This window comes from Mesoplodon mirus (genome assembly GCF_964341445.2).
Source record: "Mesoplodon mirus genome assembly, chromosome: 5".
Lineage (NCBI taxonomy): Eukaryota > Metazoa > Chordata > Mammalia > Artiodactyla > Ziphiidae > Mesoplodon > Mesoplodon mirus.
Window position 1 is genome coordinate 102,767,400 of NC_138980.1, and position 19,357 is coordinate 102,786,756.

Below are 19,357 nucleotides of genomic sequence, written 5' to 3' on the forward strand. Positions count from 1 at the left end.
TTGTATTATCCTATATGGTTGTCACAGTAAGCTTATGATGTGGTATTATTATCCCAGTTTTTCAAAATAGGGATACTAAAGTTTATAAAAATTAAGTAATACCCAAGGGCACACAGCCAGTGGCATATGAACTCTGAGTATTGAATCTACTGTGTTGCATTTGCCACTCTGCTATGTTGCTTTTTTTTTTTTTAAATTTATTTATTTTTGGCGTTGTTGGGTCTTCGTTTCTGTGCAAGGGTTTTCTCTAGTTGCGGCAAGTGGGGGCCACCTATGTTGCTTCTTAACCAGGAAGGAAAATACAATAAAAAACAGGTGTGGCAGGGCTTCCCTGGTGGCGCAGTGGTTAAGAATCTGCCTGCCAATGCAGGGGACACGGGTTCTGGGAAGATCCCACATGCCGCGAAGCAACTAAGCCCATGTGCCACAACTACTGAGCCTGTGCTCTGGAGCCTGCGAGCCACAACTACTGAAGCCAGCGAGCCACAACTACTGAAGCCTGCGTGCCTAGAGCCGGTGCTCTGCAACAAGAGACGCCACCGCAATGAGAAGCCCGCGCGTAGCAACGAAGACCCAACGCAGCCAAAAATAAAAACAAAACAAAACAAACAGGTGTGGTAGATTCTACACATCCACTTGCATCCTTTTTAGCTTGCTTTTCTGTAAAATAGAGGCTGTAAAGCTAAAAACTACAACCCCCAGACTGCTTTGCGATACCAAGCAGAAGTTTGGCAATAGAATGAAGCAAAATGAGTCAGCCTTTGGGCAGAGAGATCTGATCTTCTGGCACGTATAATCAGAGGTATGTTTTTCTGGGGCAGCTGGAGCAGTTTCTGTTATCAAGTTCCTAGTGTTATAAGTGTTAGGTGACAAGCCATGGTAGCAGTAATGTTTCTCTGTGAACAGTTTCTTCTCTGGCTCTTCTGGGGATTTTATGAACTAACTATTGCTAATTAAATTATTTAAAGTGCATTGTTCTGCACACAAGCACTGCGACTGATTCAGTAATTGTTACTACAAATAAGTAACAGGGACTAAAATATGGACTTGACTTAATGGAGAAAATGGAAAGATGAAAAGTCAACTCTTAGGTACTTGACACTGGAAAATTGGTCACACTTCAGATACAATGGAAAATATTTGGTCAAATTGTTATCTGATGAACTTTGTTGAAGCAAACTATACACTGACTGAGGCTGTACTGTTGGGAAGAGTGAGGACTGATTGGAATGTTGGCTAGTGCTAGCTCTATTGCCACCTTTAAGAAAATTCTACAAGAGCTAGATGAACCCAGGTGAGAGGCAGACAGCTTGGAAGCACAGATGGGAGGAAAAGCCACTTTCGTAAGAGAAACAGCCTCTCCCTACAGTCTAACATCTATATTGCCAGAGAATCCCCTAATTTGGGGCCTAAAAACAAACAAACAAACATATTTCACACCCTAAATAGAAGCCATCGCAATGGCAGCAAAGCAGCAACCTTAGCAAGAGATAAAACTGGTAGGCAGCCAGGCAAAGGCAACTAGTATGAAGGCAAAAATGTGATTAAGGATTTGGCCTTACCCCATATACATTATTTTAAATTACTCCAAGGCAATGACCATTAAGTTAAGGGAGGGGGAATGGGCAGAATGTAAAGGCTATTCAGTAAAGAGAATATTCAAGATTAAAAACCTTCACTAGGTAAGATCTTTAGCTACAGTTACATCTATAGGATACTGACTGGACACAGGTAATCTGCTAACTTTCGGACAAAACAGTAGGTGACCAAACACCCAGTCTGGATTGCAAAATCTTGTGACAGTCATTGCTCCACTAAAAAAGGTATGAAACAATTCCCAGTCTCCCCCAACACACAATAATAAGCAATTGCTTTTGAAAAATACAACAGCCTGAAGTATCAGATCTGTGCAGCATCTCAGCAGAGCCAGGGACCATAAAAATGGAATGAGTACAAGATTGGCTGACCCAGAGCTTACTCTGCCCTAGTGGCAGTGTAAGGGGAGTCCTTGCTATTCTTATCATCAGGATTTGAAAATTTCTATGGATGTTACTTCTATTTTCTTAATCCTATCTTTTTCCAAATGGAAGTTTTCATAATTGTTAATCTATACTTTCTCCAATATTGTGCATATTTTGGGGACAATTTGCCTTTTAGTTAATAAATTGCCAGACAGCCAGGAACTACATATGGTGCTGCTGGTGAAATTGGGGGCTTCCCTGGTGGCGCAGTGGTTGAGAGTCTGCCTGCCGATGCAGGGGACACGGGTTCGTGCCCCTGTCCAGGAAGATCCCACATGCTGCGGAGCGGCTGGGCCTGTGAGTCATGGCCGCTGAGCCTGTGCGTCCGGAACCTGTGCTCCACAACGGGAGAGGCCACAGCAGTGAGAGGCCCGCGTACCGCAAGAAAAAAAGAAAAAAAGATTACATATCTTAAACTTTGATTTGGATGCAGCAACTAGAAGAGAGTTTGAGATGTCTTCATTGGAAAAGAGGTGGCTCTATTCAAGATAGCAAATGTTGTTAGTTCCCTACCAAATACCCATTCCCTTCTTCCTCATTATAACTCCTATTTTTTGTGTGACTGATTTGACTGATAGGATATAGCAGGAGTGACGGTCAGGAATTTTTGAAACCTGGTCATATGAAACCTTTTAGTTAGACAAAGTTTAGTAACGACATGCTCCAGTAATGTAGAAAATAGAAAATGGTCCTAATGAACTGATATATCAGGCAAAGGAGATTTCCAGGAAGAATGTTTAAAGTGCCAATTGTTTTCTGTTAGATGAATAGGATAAGATACAGACAGAGAAAGAATGAGCTAAAAAAGACAATATTCAGTGTTTTATAGAAGAATTTAGAGGGAAAAGAAAAGAGATAGGATTTATTGGGCTCAGAAATAGAACTGTTTATCATCTCGTCTTTGTAGGCAGCAAGAGGTCTCTCAAAATAAGAAATGTCTTCAGGGCAAAACTCAAACCCAGAATATTTCTAATAACACGTAACAGGAGGATAAATTTCAGTTCAATGGTGCCTTCAGAGCACACTTTACTGACACCTCAGAAACATTTCTGGCAGGGCCTTAACCAACACAAAAAAGCTTCTATGAATATCACAGAGTGTCTTACAGAAAATAGGGCTCCTAAGAATATTAAGGATATAATTCCACACTATTGAGTCTTTCAGCCTGAAATAAAAGAAAAATAATTGTGGGGATGGCTTTTGTCTAATAGAGTGAACCCTAATACAACTGGACTGAAAGGAATAGAGGCAATTCACAATAAAAGAGAGCCCCTGGGGACTCCAACCTTCTAAAAGCAGCAAGTAGGCTGAGAAAGCTACTCAGCAGCAAACAGGCCAGTTCTAAATGAAAAGAAGGGAAGTGTTAGAGAGCATAGCAGAAAAATAAAAGGCAGACCCAAGTGTCAGACTCATTCTCAGGAAGCAGGACTCAGCCCCAATCAAGGAAACTGCATTTGAGAAACTGGACCCTCATCATCCCCTGAACATCATTTAAATGACAAATCCTACACTTTAAACCAACGTCATAATGGAATACAACTTGGGGGATATTGTAGAGGAATAAGTCTATTTTGCATGTGGAATGAACGAACATGAATACTGGTAGCAAGAGAACAGACTGTGGTAGATAGTCTTCAGAAATGCTGATCCCGTCTCCATGCCCACACATGCTGCTCCTCATGTGACAAGGTAGGCTGTAATTTCCTCCCCTTGAATCTGAGGACACTTTAGTTATTTTCTTGACCAGAATATGTGTCAGAAGCAATATTCAAAAACACCTGAGACCAGGTCATTAAAAGTCTTGCAGCTTTCATTTTTTTTTTTTTTTTTTTTTTTTTTTTTCCTTTTTGCGGTATGCGGGCCTCTCACTGTTGTGGCCTCTCCCGTTGCGGAGCACAGGCTCCGGATGCGCAGGCCCAGCGGCCATGGCTCACGGGCCCAGCCGCTCCGCGGCATATGGGATCCTCCCAGACCGGGGCACGAACCCGTATCCCCTGCATCGGCAGGCGGACTCTCAACCACTGCGCCACCAGGGAGGCCCTTGCAGCTTTCATTTTTAACACTTACTCTTGGGATGTTCCCTCTCAGAACTCAGCTGCCAGGCTATGAGAAGCCAAAGCCATATGTAGGCATTTCAGCTGAGCTCCTGGCCAACAGTCAGCATCAACTCAGCCACGTGAGCGAGTCACCTTGGACTCTGAGCCCAGTTAAGCCTTCAGATGCCTCCAGCACCAGCCACAGTCTGACTGCAATCACGTGAGATATCCCAAGTAAGGACAGTCAGTTGATCCTAGTCAATACACAGAAGCGTATGAGATGATGATAAATTGTTTTAAGCTACTAAGTTTTGAGGAGGTTTGATGTGAAATAATAGACGGTAGGAACACCTCTTATCAGGACCAACCATGTTTCTTCTGGTCTTTTCCTCCTTCCTTTTGCAAACAAAGTCATGATGCCTACAGCTGGAACAATCATCTTAAGCCCATGAAGGAAATACCAAAACATTTTTAGAGACCTTGACCCTGAATTCCTTGAGCTATAAATGAAGCACTATCAACCACAAACTTCCTGACTTCAAGACATTAGGAAAAAGAATCTCCTATTCGGGCTTTTGGTTACACACAGCCATGTACACAAACTGATACTCCAGGGATGAGGTGAATACACAAAATGATACCATAACGTGTTGTACTTCGCTCAAAAGAGGCTGCTGGTTCAGCTTTGAGTTTTGTGGGCAAAGAAAAAGAATCAGTCACACAGCTACAAAATTGCCAGAGTATATAAAATAAAAAATCAAACTAGCTGTTCAATGGGAACCCAAACATTTCTGATACTGAATTGAAGTAAAATATCTCTCATAGATCCTTTAAAAAAAAAGATATGGTGTGATGCAGTATACAATTTACTCATTGTTAACAAGTTAAATATGACATATCTTTCACAACTATATATTTTTATAACATCTCTCTCATAATGCCAGACAGTCCAAAGCAATTCTACAAAATGAAAAACAATGAAGTTTTACAGTTGTTGGTAGTCCAAATTAATCTAAGAATAAAATTCAGAATATAGAGAAAGTGGTGGCCAGTGATTTCTACTATCAATCTTTATAAAAACCTTCTTGCTACTAAGCTGTTGATAAATCAGTCTGATAAAATCCAGCAGTATAAGTATTGCATATAATTAAAGATAGACACAAATGCTGATGTGGAGATAGAGTTAGCATTTTCTTACGAAAACTGAAGAGCCTAGTTAGGATATGTACCTAGATAGGAGACTCTAATTCAATCTGGAGATTGGCTGAGATAGTAACCAGTAACAAAATAAGGGTTTTCTCCTAGAACATTTCTGTCCATTTCACAGCAAAAATGGCAAACTGATATACTAATGATCAAGCCCATAGAGTATATGTCCAATAATTTTAACTTGGAAAAAAATTAGATTGGGTACTGCCAAGTGTCCTCTTGGACTGTATGTTATATGAACATGGTGTTGATTTGGATACAGGAGGTGAGGGAAATGCTAAGGCTGACGTTCCCTCTGGTCTCTGTACTAGCAACAGAGTGACACTGAGTGACATTTATGACACTTTTATAACAAATGTATGGAATTTCAGAGCATAGATGTGAGGCAATAAAATCATAGTATGACCTTATTTTCCTACTGTTTGTCTCCCTGTGTCTCAATTTCCTCAACTCCTTAAATTTATCTTTTTATTGTATATACATTTATAAACAACCTTATCCTTTCTTTGGAAACTGAGATTTACATTAGTAAAAATAAATTTCCTAAACTCATATTCAGTAGGCCATTCTGCTACTTTATAGCTGTTTGATTTGGAGCAAATTCTTCAAATTTTCTGAGCCTCAGTATACTTGTCTGCAAAATGAAAATAATAATCTGAAAGAGCTATTGTGAGGACTGAATGAATTAACAAGTCTAAAGCATTTAGTACACTCGTGTTGTTAGTCTGAACTGTTAAGTTATATGTGGAGAATAAGAGACTGTGGAAAACGAAATATGGAAGACAACTAAGTTGAGGAAAATGATAGAGCCAGAATCCAGTACAAATCTGTTAGTTTCTGAAGCTCTGCTCTTAATCATGATGTGGTTAATCTTCAGACTGGTAGAGGATCTCAATCTGAGATTACAACAGAATCTTTTATGGAGCTTTCTAATTGTACAGATACTTAGACCACTCCCTATGCTGATATAACATGAGTTCTTGAGTGTGGGATCAGCACATGTATATAGTTTTTTAAATTTCCATAGGCTAGGAACCATCATACTTTCTGCAGAAAAGAAATCTTGCTCTTTAACACTTCTATAAAGAGTCCCTTTGGTCCTGCTAATAGTTTTGACTTTCAGGTCCCCAGATAATATTTGTTTTTTATACCGTGTACATCATAAAGGAGTTAAAAGTAAATAAAACTGTGAACAGATATCCAGAGTGGGTTTTTTTCTAAGAATAATGTTAAGTACCTTGATAGGCAACTAATTCAGGAACAGTAAACAGTGGACATTTATGGATGCTAAAAATAAGTTTGATTGATCTACCCCTCAAAGTCTATTTTACCAGAGAGTTGAAAAAACTCAAAACTATGGGATACTGTGAAATTAAATTCACTTATCCGTTTCTTGAAAACAGAATATTGAAATCCATTAGAAAAGATGAGCCAGAGAATTGGGATGATTACTTTTTGAAGCCCAGCTTGCCATATTCCAAGAAAGAAATAATTATCAACAGAAATGATATAGAGTTTATCTTCTCTGAAAGCCTACACCTATTGATTTTACCTTAGATCTTAGGATTTGTTAAATCCATAGCTCTGGGCATGGTGTAATGCAAATTTGACAAGCCAAGGGCATCTAATTAAATGTCACATGTTTGTTGCTTAGAAACAAGTAAATCTGCAGGCTTCTTGGACCTCCTTGACTACACTGGTGCTTGTCTACCTAAAATTTAGGTCATTTATCCACAAGAAGCTATTAGCCCACATGAAGCCTACTGGGTAAAATACAGTTGGAATTTTAGGGAGGGAGATTGGACCCTGCACAGATGAAGAGTAACAACAGAGTCAGTGGGAAATATATGTAAAACAAAGGGATAAGAGCTAAAGTCTGAAGCTTAAAGATTGCCATCCTTCCTGTTTTGGAGATAAAGGATTAAAAAACAAAACATAAAAAAACCAGCCTAAACACCCTATGTAAAGAACTTTCTTCAGGCTAGGGAGTGAACAAAGTCAAAGGATAAAATAAATTCCTAATCCTTTTTAAGTAATGAAAATAGATATGGGGCCAGGTTGCCCTAAAAAGGACCCTGGCAGATTAAGAAGAATAACTATCAGAGATGTTTGCTTACTTTGCTTCAAATGCCTATTTGAGAAAAAGTCCCTAATTTTGCCTCATCCCTGATGACATGAGTATTGAAGGAACCTGTATAATTAGAATGGAGAGAAATCCAAGTAAAAACACATATATTTAGAGTCAGATGAAAAATAGAGCCAGAAACCTGGCTAGAGATCCTATACTATGCTCTATAATAGGATCTTTTAATGAAATACGCAGCATCCATTGTTTCTTAACCAGCCAGACATGAAAGTTTTGGGGAAGGTCCCTCTTCTATCTTCTTCCCTTCTGCCTTTACCTCTTGCCTTGTAACATGCTATTGATACAGGCAGGCAAAATATATTATAGACTGTGGATTTAAAAATGTTCAACTTCTGATGTAGGGACTGATGTGAAATTACAGGGACTATCAAACATCTAGCTTAGTAAATCAACCATAGCATCTGTACTGAGAAGAATTTTTGCTGGATTCTTATAAGTCACTGAAGATAAAGCTGTTTATGAAAGCCATCCTTGAAAGTGTTGGGATAGGCTGAGGAGTATTGGGGAAATAAGTATTCCAATCACACGTTTATGAAATGGATTTTAACTACACTCATCCCTTCAATAATTTTTCTTACAAGTTCTTTTACCTTCCAACGTGAAACAATTTTTCCTTTATTGCTTCACTTTAAAAAGTAAATTAGGTAAAACTATATTGAATAAGCAAAAATGAATAAAACTAAAATTAAAAGAGAAAAAAAAAAGAAAGAAAAAAAATAGAGGATAGTTGATAAAAGGTAATAGATTATATCCTTGGTAAACAACTGAACTCCAGAACCAGCAAGAAGCTAACAAGGTGTAGGTTGAGTACCCAACCCAAGGATTTGATTTCACAGTAGTACTTACCTAATAATTATGAGAAATTAGGCAGAAAGAAGTGACTTGATCTTCTAGCCACATGCAGTGGTTGGTCAGGCTTCCAGATCAAGTGTAGAACAGCTACATACTCCAAACCTATTCTTTCCCTCCATTTACTCCCCTCCTGAGCAGTGAATGCAATTACACTAGTTTCCATTGATCTCTAATTTTGGTTAGGCTCTTACTAATAAAACAGCCAAAAGGAGGTGCAAAAGGGAAAGGAGAATAGTTAACATGTTTTCAAACATCAAGATATCACCAGCTATTTTATAATGTATATTTAGCTTTGTAGGTGAAAATCCTAACCATTTTATCAGCATGATTGTTACACATCTAATGAAAATTTATTTCCATAGCTAAATAAAATTTTGTGTACTATCTGGCACTTTAATCAAAGTGTGACTTATGATGATGATTAAAATAGTAGATTTGCAGTTCAGGAATGACTATATGAAAGTAATGAAATAAGAGCGTTTTTAACTGACGTGTCAGAATTTCATATTCATTTAAAAGATATTCTTTTTAAAGCAGTAACCTAGAGAAACTATATTTTTCTTATAAAGTTGCCAGTTAGCATATAGGTAAAATGCCAACTTTTAAGTGGCCAAATACTCCAACTTACCTCATTGCTAGAGGATTACCTAACCTTGCCTTGCTGAACTCTAGAGTGGCTCCAGGGTTTGTTTTGGCCAATAAAATGTAGATGGAAATGAAATATATCACTTTAGGGCAGAAGCTTGTGAACTAGCATGCAGTTCACCACATCTGGACATTTAGCTACAAGGCAGTATTCCAGGCAGAGTTTTCTCCATCAGCCTTGGCCCTGGAGAAAAGACAATGAAGAGCAGAATCACAGTCCATAACAAATGGGCAGGGTAATGAGAAATAAATCTTTGCTGTTAGTCCACTGTGATTTGGGGACCACCTGTTACTACTATATGAACTAGCCTATCCTGACACACACATTTAAATTACCTCCATGGCCCCTCTTGGCAAAGGAGTTTGTGACCCATACTTTTCCTATAAGTTCTCCTGTAATTTTTAGAATGTGAAAAACTGAAGCTCAATAGTGTTAAATACATGTTCAGAAGATAATGAAGTCAGTCTCTGTATCTAGGTCTGTCTGACTCCAGGTCTATACACATACTTTAATTCCTTACTCTCCTATGTCATAATGTGATGGGAATGTTTTCACTGTTACTTCTCTCTCTCACAATACTGTAAATATATTAAATGGCTTTGAAATTCACTGGTTTCTGAAATATCTAATCAAAGTAGTATCATAATATAACAAGGAAGTTGCTAAAATACAATAACTTTTTGACAGATTTTTCTAGAAATCAAATAAAATACATGTTAATATGTAATTCTATAGTGTTGTGTTTATCTTGTAAACACATTCTGTACCACTTTAAAAGTATTTTAAATCATATTTATTGTTTTGCATACAACTAAGACATTTTTAATATTCAAAAAACCCAAATGCAAAGTAATAAATTTGGCTTCTTTTCCCCACAAAAATGGGAAATACATCTTGGTAAAGAAATTTTTAAATTGTTTTTACACACCAGTTGTTTGTTGGGAATTATAGTTCCAGGAAAAAAAAAACCAAAAAACAAAACCTTAACCGGCCAAAAAAAAAAAAAAAATTAACTGATTAGTATGTAAACAGTTTACAATAATAAGGTAAGCAAGAAAGAAAAACTGATCAGAAAATACCCTGCTTTAAAGTAATTTTCAGATTTCTATTATGGTACAATTTATTCCCAACAACTCTGAGCCCATTAAGAGCACTTCTATATAGAGAAATACATAACAAAATGATACAGTATTTATTGCAACAAGAAATGAAAGTTTATCATAATATATGTAACTTAAATACCCCCCCATTGATAAAGTGGCTTTTTATTCCTTAAACATAGAAATTCTGCTCTTCATTGTAGAAAGATGATGTCCTCTCATCAAAAGGCACATTTTTATCTGCAAGGAAAAAAAAATTACTATAAATGCCCATCCTGGAACAAATTTAAACACATTTAAAAATATTCCCAAAGATTTGAAATGACAGAAGATAATGAAAGTATTTAAGGAAATGATAATGAATGGCACCAATAAAACACATGATTACTTTGTCTATATTAATTATATCAGATAATATTCTTCAAATTATAATTCTTTTTCAAAGGAATTTTATATATAATTATTGTGGGTAATTAAAGGCTATTTCATAGTCATACTAAAGTTTATCCTTATATAATATTCATAAACAACTTTAGTTGACTTAAGTATACAATGTAGTTATTTATGTATAGTTTCTATAAACACAATTCTTAACTGATCCTATGTCTAAACCTTCAGAAATGAGGATTAATTGAAGTTGCAGGCCTGGAAGTATATTCAATGAAACAAATAAAAAATGCTTTTAATATTTATAATACAGTTACAAAATTTATACATACAGAAGATAAGGTTTTCTCTAAACTATATAATCGGCAAATTTGCCCATTTTCTTACCTTATTGACTAGTTTATGGTAATATGAGGCTATATTTTTATAGACTTTAATTCTAATTATACATCAGGCTTTACTGCTACTTAATCCAAACCATAGATTCCAAGAAACTTCTGCTAATAAGAGCCATTACAACCAAAAGCACTTAGTCCAACCAAAGCCAAAGGTGTGCAGATTTTACTAACTTAATAAATCGTCCTTTATAATCATCATTAACATATAGAACTTCACTGGAGATACCTATGAGAATGACTAATACTCTCTTCCAACTTATTGTTTTGTCTGAATCTTTAGTAAACAATCTATAATAGATCTCTAAATGATTAGATTATTACAAGCTAATGAGATTCTAATAAATTTTAATTTGAGGGTAAATTTAAGCTTTTCAAAAGCATATATTGAAGGTCATTAAAAAACCTGCTACTCATGAACAATAATTCCTCGGAATTCATGCCTACATTTAGTGACCCACAACTCCAAACCCAACATTTCTCTTTTGCCAGTTGCCAAATTTAACCTTCAGAAAATACTCTAAATAGCCAGAGTGACATATTATAAACTGTCTGCTCAATATTTATTATCTCCTTTTTGTTTGCTAATAAAAATACTGATTTTTTTGTGAGCAAAGTAGGGTGGCACTCTGTTGGGGGGAAGGGGACGGTTCTGAGAAATTTTGATTTCCTGATAAAGAGACAGATGTGGCTTGGGTTCTTGCCTCTCACTATTTTGTTTTCTGGAATACAGATGTGATGGCTAAAATGGAAGTAGCCATATAACCACGATAAAACAAACATCAGAAAAGATTTGGGAAAACTGCATAGATGTAGAGATCCTGTAATCAAACTGCCATTGAATAGATGCTAGGAGTCAACTCCTGCAGACTTCTTATGATAGGAAAAGACTTGAGTCTCTGTAACTCTAGGTTCTCTACTACTTGTAACAAGAAATAGTCAATCTAACAGAAGCAGAAAGTAGAATGGTGGTTACCAGGGACTGAGGGGAAAGGGAAATGGGGAATTGATATTCTAAAGGGTATGAAGTTTCAGTTATGCAAGATGAATAAGTTCTAGAGACCTGTTAAATAACATTGCATCTAAGGCTAACAATAGCATATTATGTAACTAAAAATTTGAGAGGGTAGATCTCATGTTAAATATTTTTACCACATGTTTTTCTATGAGGTAAAGCAAGTCTGTAGTATTAATACATTTTATGGAAAACTCAGTTTGAGTATTTTTCAAGCTTCAAGAATGTTCTGTCTCTACACATTATGCAATGATACAATAAAAAAAGACATTTTCAAGGACAAACTAAGAGCTAACTGGGAAAATCTTAAACTATCAAAATGGCTATTAAACCAAATCAAATTTGAAAGGAAAAACTGTCCTAGTGTAATCAAGAGTATTGTTATTCTTTGTTCATTTAAATACACTTGCAAATATTAGATTACTGGAGTTTTTTTTCTCCCTGGTCCTTTTAAAGAGGAGATAATGTCTTTGGATTTTAAAGAAGGAACACTATCTGAGAATGCTGGGAAAGGTTAATGCCTTAATAATTGTGTTTAGGACTTTTTCTGTCCATAAACTTGAGGTCCTTGTCCCTGTACTGTCCTGCAACCCCATTCACATAAATCAACCTTACAGGTGGCTATGCTCTGCGTCCCACGCCCAACTATCCCACTATATACCTCAGAGAGTCTGCAATCCAGACTATCACGGCAGAATATAAATCCTGAACCAAAGCAGTAAGTAAACATTTTATTAAATAGATCAAGTGCTATATGAACAGAAACTTGTTATTCAACTGTTCTGTAAGTTTCCATTTGACAGAATTAGTTTAGACCAGATCAGTCAAACACTTCTGCTCTAGGTCTGTACTGTCCAACACAATAGGAATCTGGCAATTTAAATTAAAATGTCAATTAGTTAAAACCCTATAAAATTAAATATTCAGTTCCTCAGTCACACTAGTCAAATTTCAAATGTTGAAGAGCCACATATGGCTAGTGGCTAGCAAATTAGACAGGGCAACTCTAGACCATGTGCTGAGATGAGAAAACAGCATTACCAAACAGAATTTAATGTTACATATCATTTGTTGAAATAATATACAAATTATTCATGTTCTTAACCAATAAGGATACTGTGATGATGAATGGAGCAAGGCAAATTTTCTTCTAAGGCTCAATGTCCACAAAAAAGTAAAACATACAAAAAACCCCAAAACCCTACATGAAGGTTCTCTTTTATTACCTGTTTAAATAATGACAAAGACAGCATAGTTCCCTTTAAATGGGTAAACTACAGACTATCCTACTAGTAACACACACTGGACATCCTTAAATACCAATTTCTATCTAAAATAAGCATTAGTACTTTGACATATTCCTATACATATTCTATTTACTTTGAATAGCCTTAGTGTTTATTCTGATAAAATGTTATGCTCCACATTGAAAGTAGTGATTTAGAAATTAGAACTATTTTCAAATTGATAACTGTTTGAATAAGATCTTCTTAATGAGAGTTTCTGGTTAACACACTTGTATCAAATCTGCTTCCTGACTGTGATATGCTGATGTTAATAACCAGAAAATACTTTGTGGCCAAGTAACATTGAGCACAAATGTAATGAACATATACAATACAGTATTAAATTTAATGAAGCAGAATGGAAGTAGCTAAAAAGCAAATATAGAGTTTTTTAAATTACATACTTGGCAGAAGTCACTAGAATAGCCTTGAAGTGATAGCAGTACTAGCTTTTAGAAGCTTCTACCAAGATTGCCAAAATGTCCTACAGAGTACATCAATATAAAATAATAATAATAACTTTACTGTTCAGCAGAAATCAAACAGAATAACAAGGTATTTTTTCCACTTGTTTTGTGTTGTAAAGCACTGTTTTAAACTGCGTTTTTGAGACTGCTTATGAGTATTTATTTCCAACATTTTTTTAAAGAAAAATGAAGGTAATTTTTAGTTAATATACAGCTGTCTCTGATTACTCATCGGTTTTTCTATCTGAGTGAGCTAAAACGTCCTACACAATTGTTAAAGAATTGATATTTGGTTTTCAGTTTTATAATTCCTTTGTGCAAAATGTTTCAGTAACCAAACAGAAGAAATTACGTCTAATATACAAAATTAGGATATCAATAGCAAATTCAAGAGAAGTCATATTAATGAAACTGCTTGAGCTATTTTTTTCCACATACCTACAAACTTTCCCAATTTGACTGTATTAACCTCAATGCTTAAATCTAGTGGTAAGGATGGTTAAGTCCTCAATATCCATTCAACCCCAGATAATAATTCTGAACTAATCATGGTACTTCCATTTTTCTTGCAAGGGTTTAGTTTAGGAATGATCACATAACCAATGATATGAAAAACAAAAACAAAAACAAAACTCTGTTAAACAGAGTTTCTGGGGAAACTATTCCCATTCCTAAGAAGGAGACACAAGATAGCTGGTCCCTAACTTCCACTGAAAATTACTATTCTGGGCATGATTATAGGAACTGCTGGCACCATTCTATTATTGGCCTCCGAATGAAGCCCGCACATGAAGATGGTCAGAGTCAAAGGGATCACGAAGAACAGAAGCCAGAGCCCTGATGTACTGTGCCTGGAGTTGGCCCTACCTGTTATATCTTATTACATGAAATAATAAACTTCCTTCAGGAAATTTAGGTTAAACCATATACTAGCAGTTTCATATGGTTCAATCTAATGCAAAGAAAGTTAAAAATAAGCACTCCAAATTCTAGCCACCAACAATTACTATTAAAATTTTTATGTACTAAAAGCCACATTAAAAACACCCCTCTCAGAAAGAGCTGACTACAAAAGGATAGTTTTATACTGTGATGAAATTGTAAGCAAGGAAATTAATTTACCTCTCTGGAAATGACTTGCTTCCCGTTATTTTGTGGATAGAATTTGGAAAATGAAGATAAACTAATTTTAGAAAGCACTTAAACAATGAAAGAACCATCAGTAAGACATGATCCAACAAGAATCACCAGCAGTTATACTGTACACTAATATGATTCTGCACTGCAGTTGGCAAGGCAGGCAAATAATAATATTTATATTCCTAATTTTGGGGGTCCCATTTGAAAAATGAACAATAGCGAGTGCTTGTATAGAAGACAGAATGAACAGACTTTAGAATTATTCTTTTTATGGGTATAAATCAAATAAATATTTGAAAAATGAAATGAGATTGCAGCAGGAAGAGAAGCCTAGATTACTTAAACTCTCTGAGCCTCAGTTTTCCTATCTTTAAAGTGAGAGCAATAGAAACTACCCTGCAAGGTGGTCTTGATGATTTCATTGTTAAGGAGCCTAGCACAGTGTCTGGTACATCCTGCACTAAGGCAGGTATTTACTATTAAGTGATTATTATGATTTCACCTATTATAGTTCTGCTACCCCACTCTGTCCAGGTTTCCCCCTGACTCAGTGATAGGACCCCTGCTTGATTTTATCCCTCTAAAGACATTCTCTCTACCACTGTCATACATTCCTTTGCTTTTTTTCTACCATTTATATGACTGCTCTGGGAAGCCCTTGCTGAAAATCCTCTTTCAGGGCCTATGAAGACCTTGTGATACACTCTCCATATAAGTATTGATTTTTCCCTTTTATTGAGAGCAACAAATGGCATCAGCCATGATTATCAGCTGTTATTAAAGTGAGTTACAATAGGATCTATACAGATAGTCCCCAACTTATGATGGTTTGACTTAACAATTATTTTTTTGACTTTATCATGGTATGAAAATAATATGCATTCAGTTGAAACCATACTTCAAATTTTGAATTATGATCTTTTCTCAGGATAGTATTATCTTTCCTCTTTTGTGATGCGGGGCAGTGGCAGGGAACCATGGTTCCCAATCAGCCATGCGATCACGAGGGTAAACAAATGATACACTTAAAGCCATTTTGTACTCATACAACCAAGCTGTTTTTCACTTTCAGTGTGGTACTCAATAAATTACATGAGATATTCAACACTTCATTATAAAATAGGCTTTGTGTTAGATGATTTTGCCCAACTATAGGCTGATATAAGTGCTCTGAGCACATTTAAGGTAGGCCAGGCTAAGCTATGATGTTCAGTTAAGTTTGGTTTATTAAATGCATTTCTGACTTACAATATCATCAATTTACACTGGTTTTATCAGGACATATCCCCACTGTAAGTCAAGGAAGATCTGTGCATCTTTCCCACAAGATAAATTTGAAATGTTGAATAAATTGATGGCATAATGCATGTTTAATATCTAATACCAACATTGGAAGATCAGAGAAAAGTCCTGCCCATTGAATCTACTTCAAATGAAGTAATAGAGTTTGGACTGTGTATCTCAACAGAAAATAATCTCTAAGTTACAGAAGGTAATAGGAATACAAACACACCTCTATCCACACTTCTCTGAAACTTCTGTCCATTACTAGAAAAGAAATGAGTCTACCTTCCTCAAAGTGAGAGACAGAAAAAGAGGTCCATGTGTGCATAGACCTTGAAAAAAATCACAGTAGAGATCTAAAATCAGTGTAGGTGTTATTTAATGCTGTTTGAAGAAGAAAATAAAAGGGGAATAGAAAAACTGGTCCTTGCTTCTTGGCACCCTGAAATATCCTTCTTATTGCTCATTTTAAAAGGTGCAAAAGTAGGTCGGGCTTAGAGAAGAGCATTACCTCTGGTTTTAGCAAGGTCAAAAAACAATAATCGGGAATTCTAAGTCTAGCTCAGACTTCTTTGTTCTGTATTTCTGGCCTATGTATGTATACCTATTGTTAACTACATGAGGCTGGGCATTTTGTCCATTTTTGTTCACCACTATATCCCCAGAGCTTAGGAGAGTGCCTGGGGATATATGGCAGATAGTCTATCATTGCTCTTAGTGAAAAAATGAATCCATCCAATTTGCTATGTCCTCTGGGATATCATAGGCACCCTCAATATTCATGGTTAAAACTGACCTCACACCCTTTGATAATAATCCCACTCCTATAAATTTACCCTGAGCATACACCTCCAATAATATAAAAATATGTATGTGCAGGTTTATTCACTGCAGTATAATTTGTAACTGCAAAATCATTGAAAACTACCTAAACATCAGAGCATAGGCAATTGATTCAATAAATCATGATACATACACAACATGGAGTACTATGTAGCTGTGAAAAATAAAATCTCTATGAACTTATGTAGCATGACTTACAAGAGATACTATTAAGCGCAAGCAAAAAATATAAAAGAATATACACTATATGCTACCTCTTGTGTAAGAAAGAAGAAAAACATAAGAAATAACATATTCCAACCAACTTTCATCAAAAGAACCACAAGAGGACAAACCAGAAAATAATGAAGTTGATTATCTACAATGGGTGAGATGGGAAGAATGGAGTGGAAGGGATATGAGGGAGTGCTACTTCTCTGAGTGTACCAGAGAGTGAGTGGGTGTATATTCTTAAATTTTTTTGGTATAGTTTTTACTTTTGGAAGCATGTTAGTATTTTTCATATTAAAAAAAAAACAATAAAAATGGGAAGGACAGAATAAATCTAAAACAGAAGCGAGCAAATGACTTAAATTATATTTCAAATGACTATTACAACCACATAGAAGAGGGGAGAAAAAAAAGAACTAAGCCAAATTACTTACTGTATCTGACTACCCTCAGTCCTGGACAGGATGAGGCTCTGAGGAGAAAACTGCAAACAAATCCTAAACTCTTCTTGGTAGGTCTGTTTATTGTAGTGCTCTAGGCAAAGCGATTCTGAAACTATATTAGTTTTATTATAAGATTGAGCAAAGAAGTAAACGTGTTGATGTTGCTGGGAGACATTCTTAACACAATGAACAAGAAAAATGACACTATGGAAAAGGAAGAAGGCAAGAAAGAACCCAGTGTGGATAGACTGGAATGGTAGAATGGGAGGTGTGAAGTAATAATATCTAAAGTATGCACATATATGCAAATATGCATGTATAAGTGTGTGTGTGTGTGTGTGCATGTGTGTGCGCGCGCGCATGCGCTTATGTATACATTTCATAAGCTTGTCTGCTGACAGGGCCAAGAAGCAAGGACGCCCAGTAACAAAGAGCTCACCTAGTACCCAAAGGAACTAGGCCTCCTTGGAGAAATGGTTGATTCCATGGCTGTAGCAGGGTAGGTACAAAATGAGCCTGGAACACCTTGTTAGGCCAAAATGTAAGGAAGTGCTTAAAAAAAAAAAGGGAGCAAGTCACAAGTGCACAGAAGCCAGCTTGAAGAGGCTCCCACTGGCAAGTACATCAGTGAATTATAAACCTTTGAAAAAAGAGAAAATCATGATTCCATAATGTCAATAAGTAGATAGATAGTTAAGTAGATAGATAGGTAGTTAGATAGGCACACAGATAGGTAGAAAAAGAAGAAATGAGGGTAAGCTCTTGCTTACAGTACAGTGTCCATGCTGAATGGTAAATATGGAGGAAATGTTGTGGTTGGAAAATCATTATTTTGCAACTATCATAGTGAAGATTAGATCAGGCAAGAATCACAACAAATGGGTACTAAACCTAGGGGGAAATGTTGATGATAAGCAAAATATTTACATGATTTTAAAATGTCTATTTATTAGTTGCAAAGGGGAAAAAAACAGTGCATACTAGAGAAATTAGACAAAACCTTGAAGAGGTACATCACAATTACCACTGCTACTGAAGGACAGATGGACACTATGTGTCTCCAGATACAATATCCTGAGAAGGATGTAGAAAGATCTATGTAGTATTTCCACCAAGAATGCATACTCTGAATCTAATTATGAGGAAATACCAGAACATCACTTAAATATAAGATGAGAGGGATGCATTCTTCCATATCTATATTATGTGAGTGAAAGAGAGAACACAAGAGAACAAATAAAGTAAAATGTTAGGGAAAGGTGATTCTAGATAAAAAGTTTAGGATACTCTTTGTACTATTTTTATTCCTATAACTTTTCTGTAGATTTGAAATTATTCCCAGACAAAAAGTTTTTTCTTTTTAAGTAATGTATGAACATATGCTCTTTGAAGAAAAAATATCAAATAACATAGAAGTATATAGAAGGAAAAGTAAAAATGAAAATGAACTGTCAACCCCCCAATCTCACCTCTTCCCCACTAGAAGCTAAGCTTCACAAAGTCAGGATTTAAAACATTTTTATTTTCTATTCTGTTGCTTTAATGTGTTCCAAGCACCTAGACTAGTGCCAGGCATTAAATAGTTGCTGTATAAACTAGCTGCTACATCATTCATTTATTGGATGAATGAATGAATGAATAGGTAAGTATACTTAACAATGTGCTGTTCTCCTTACTTAATCTAGACATATGTACGTTAAAGTTTATTCTAAGATTTTTAAGTAAATGGTATCATAATACTAAAAAATTCAAGCTGATTTCACTATCAATATTATTATCATTATCATTACTGCCCAAACTTGCTTCTCCATTATTACCATTTCTCTCTCTTTCACCCCCCAAACACAATACCTAAATCTTGTTGATAATACCTTTCA

General features: G+C 35.9%; 1 protein-coding gene across 1 annotated transcript in view; it reads right to left on the reverse strand.

Moving 5' to 3' along the window:
- Nucleotides 1–9,688: 9,688 nt before the first annotated feature.
- FAM174A (family with sequence similarity 174 member A) overlaps nt 9,689–19,357 on the reverse strand; it is a gene marked incomplete at its 3' end in the record, with an annotated part of 28,024 nt that continues 18,355 nt past the window's right edge. Inside the window, exon 3 of the mRNA XM_082621466.1 lies at nt 9,689–10,250. Within this exon, the coding sequence (XP_082477592.1) occupies nt 10,247–10,250 (4 nt within the window). The remainder of the gene's footprint in view (nt 10,251–19,357) is intronic.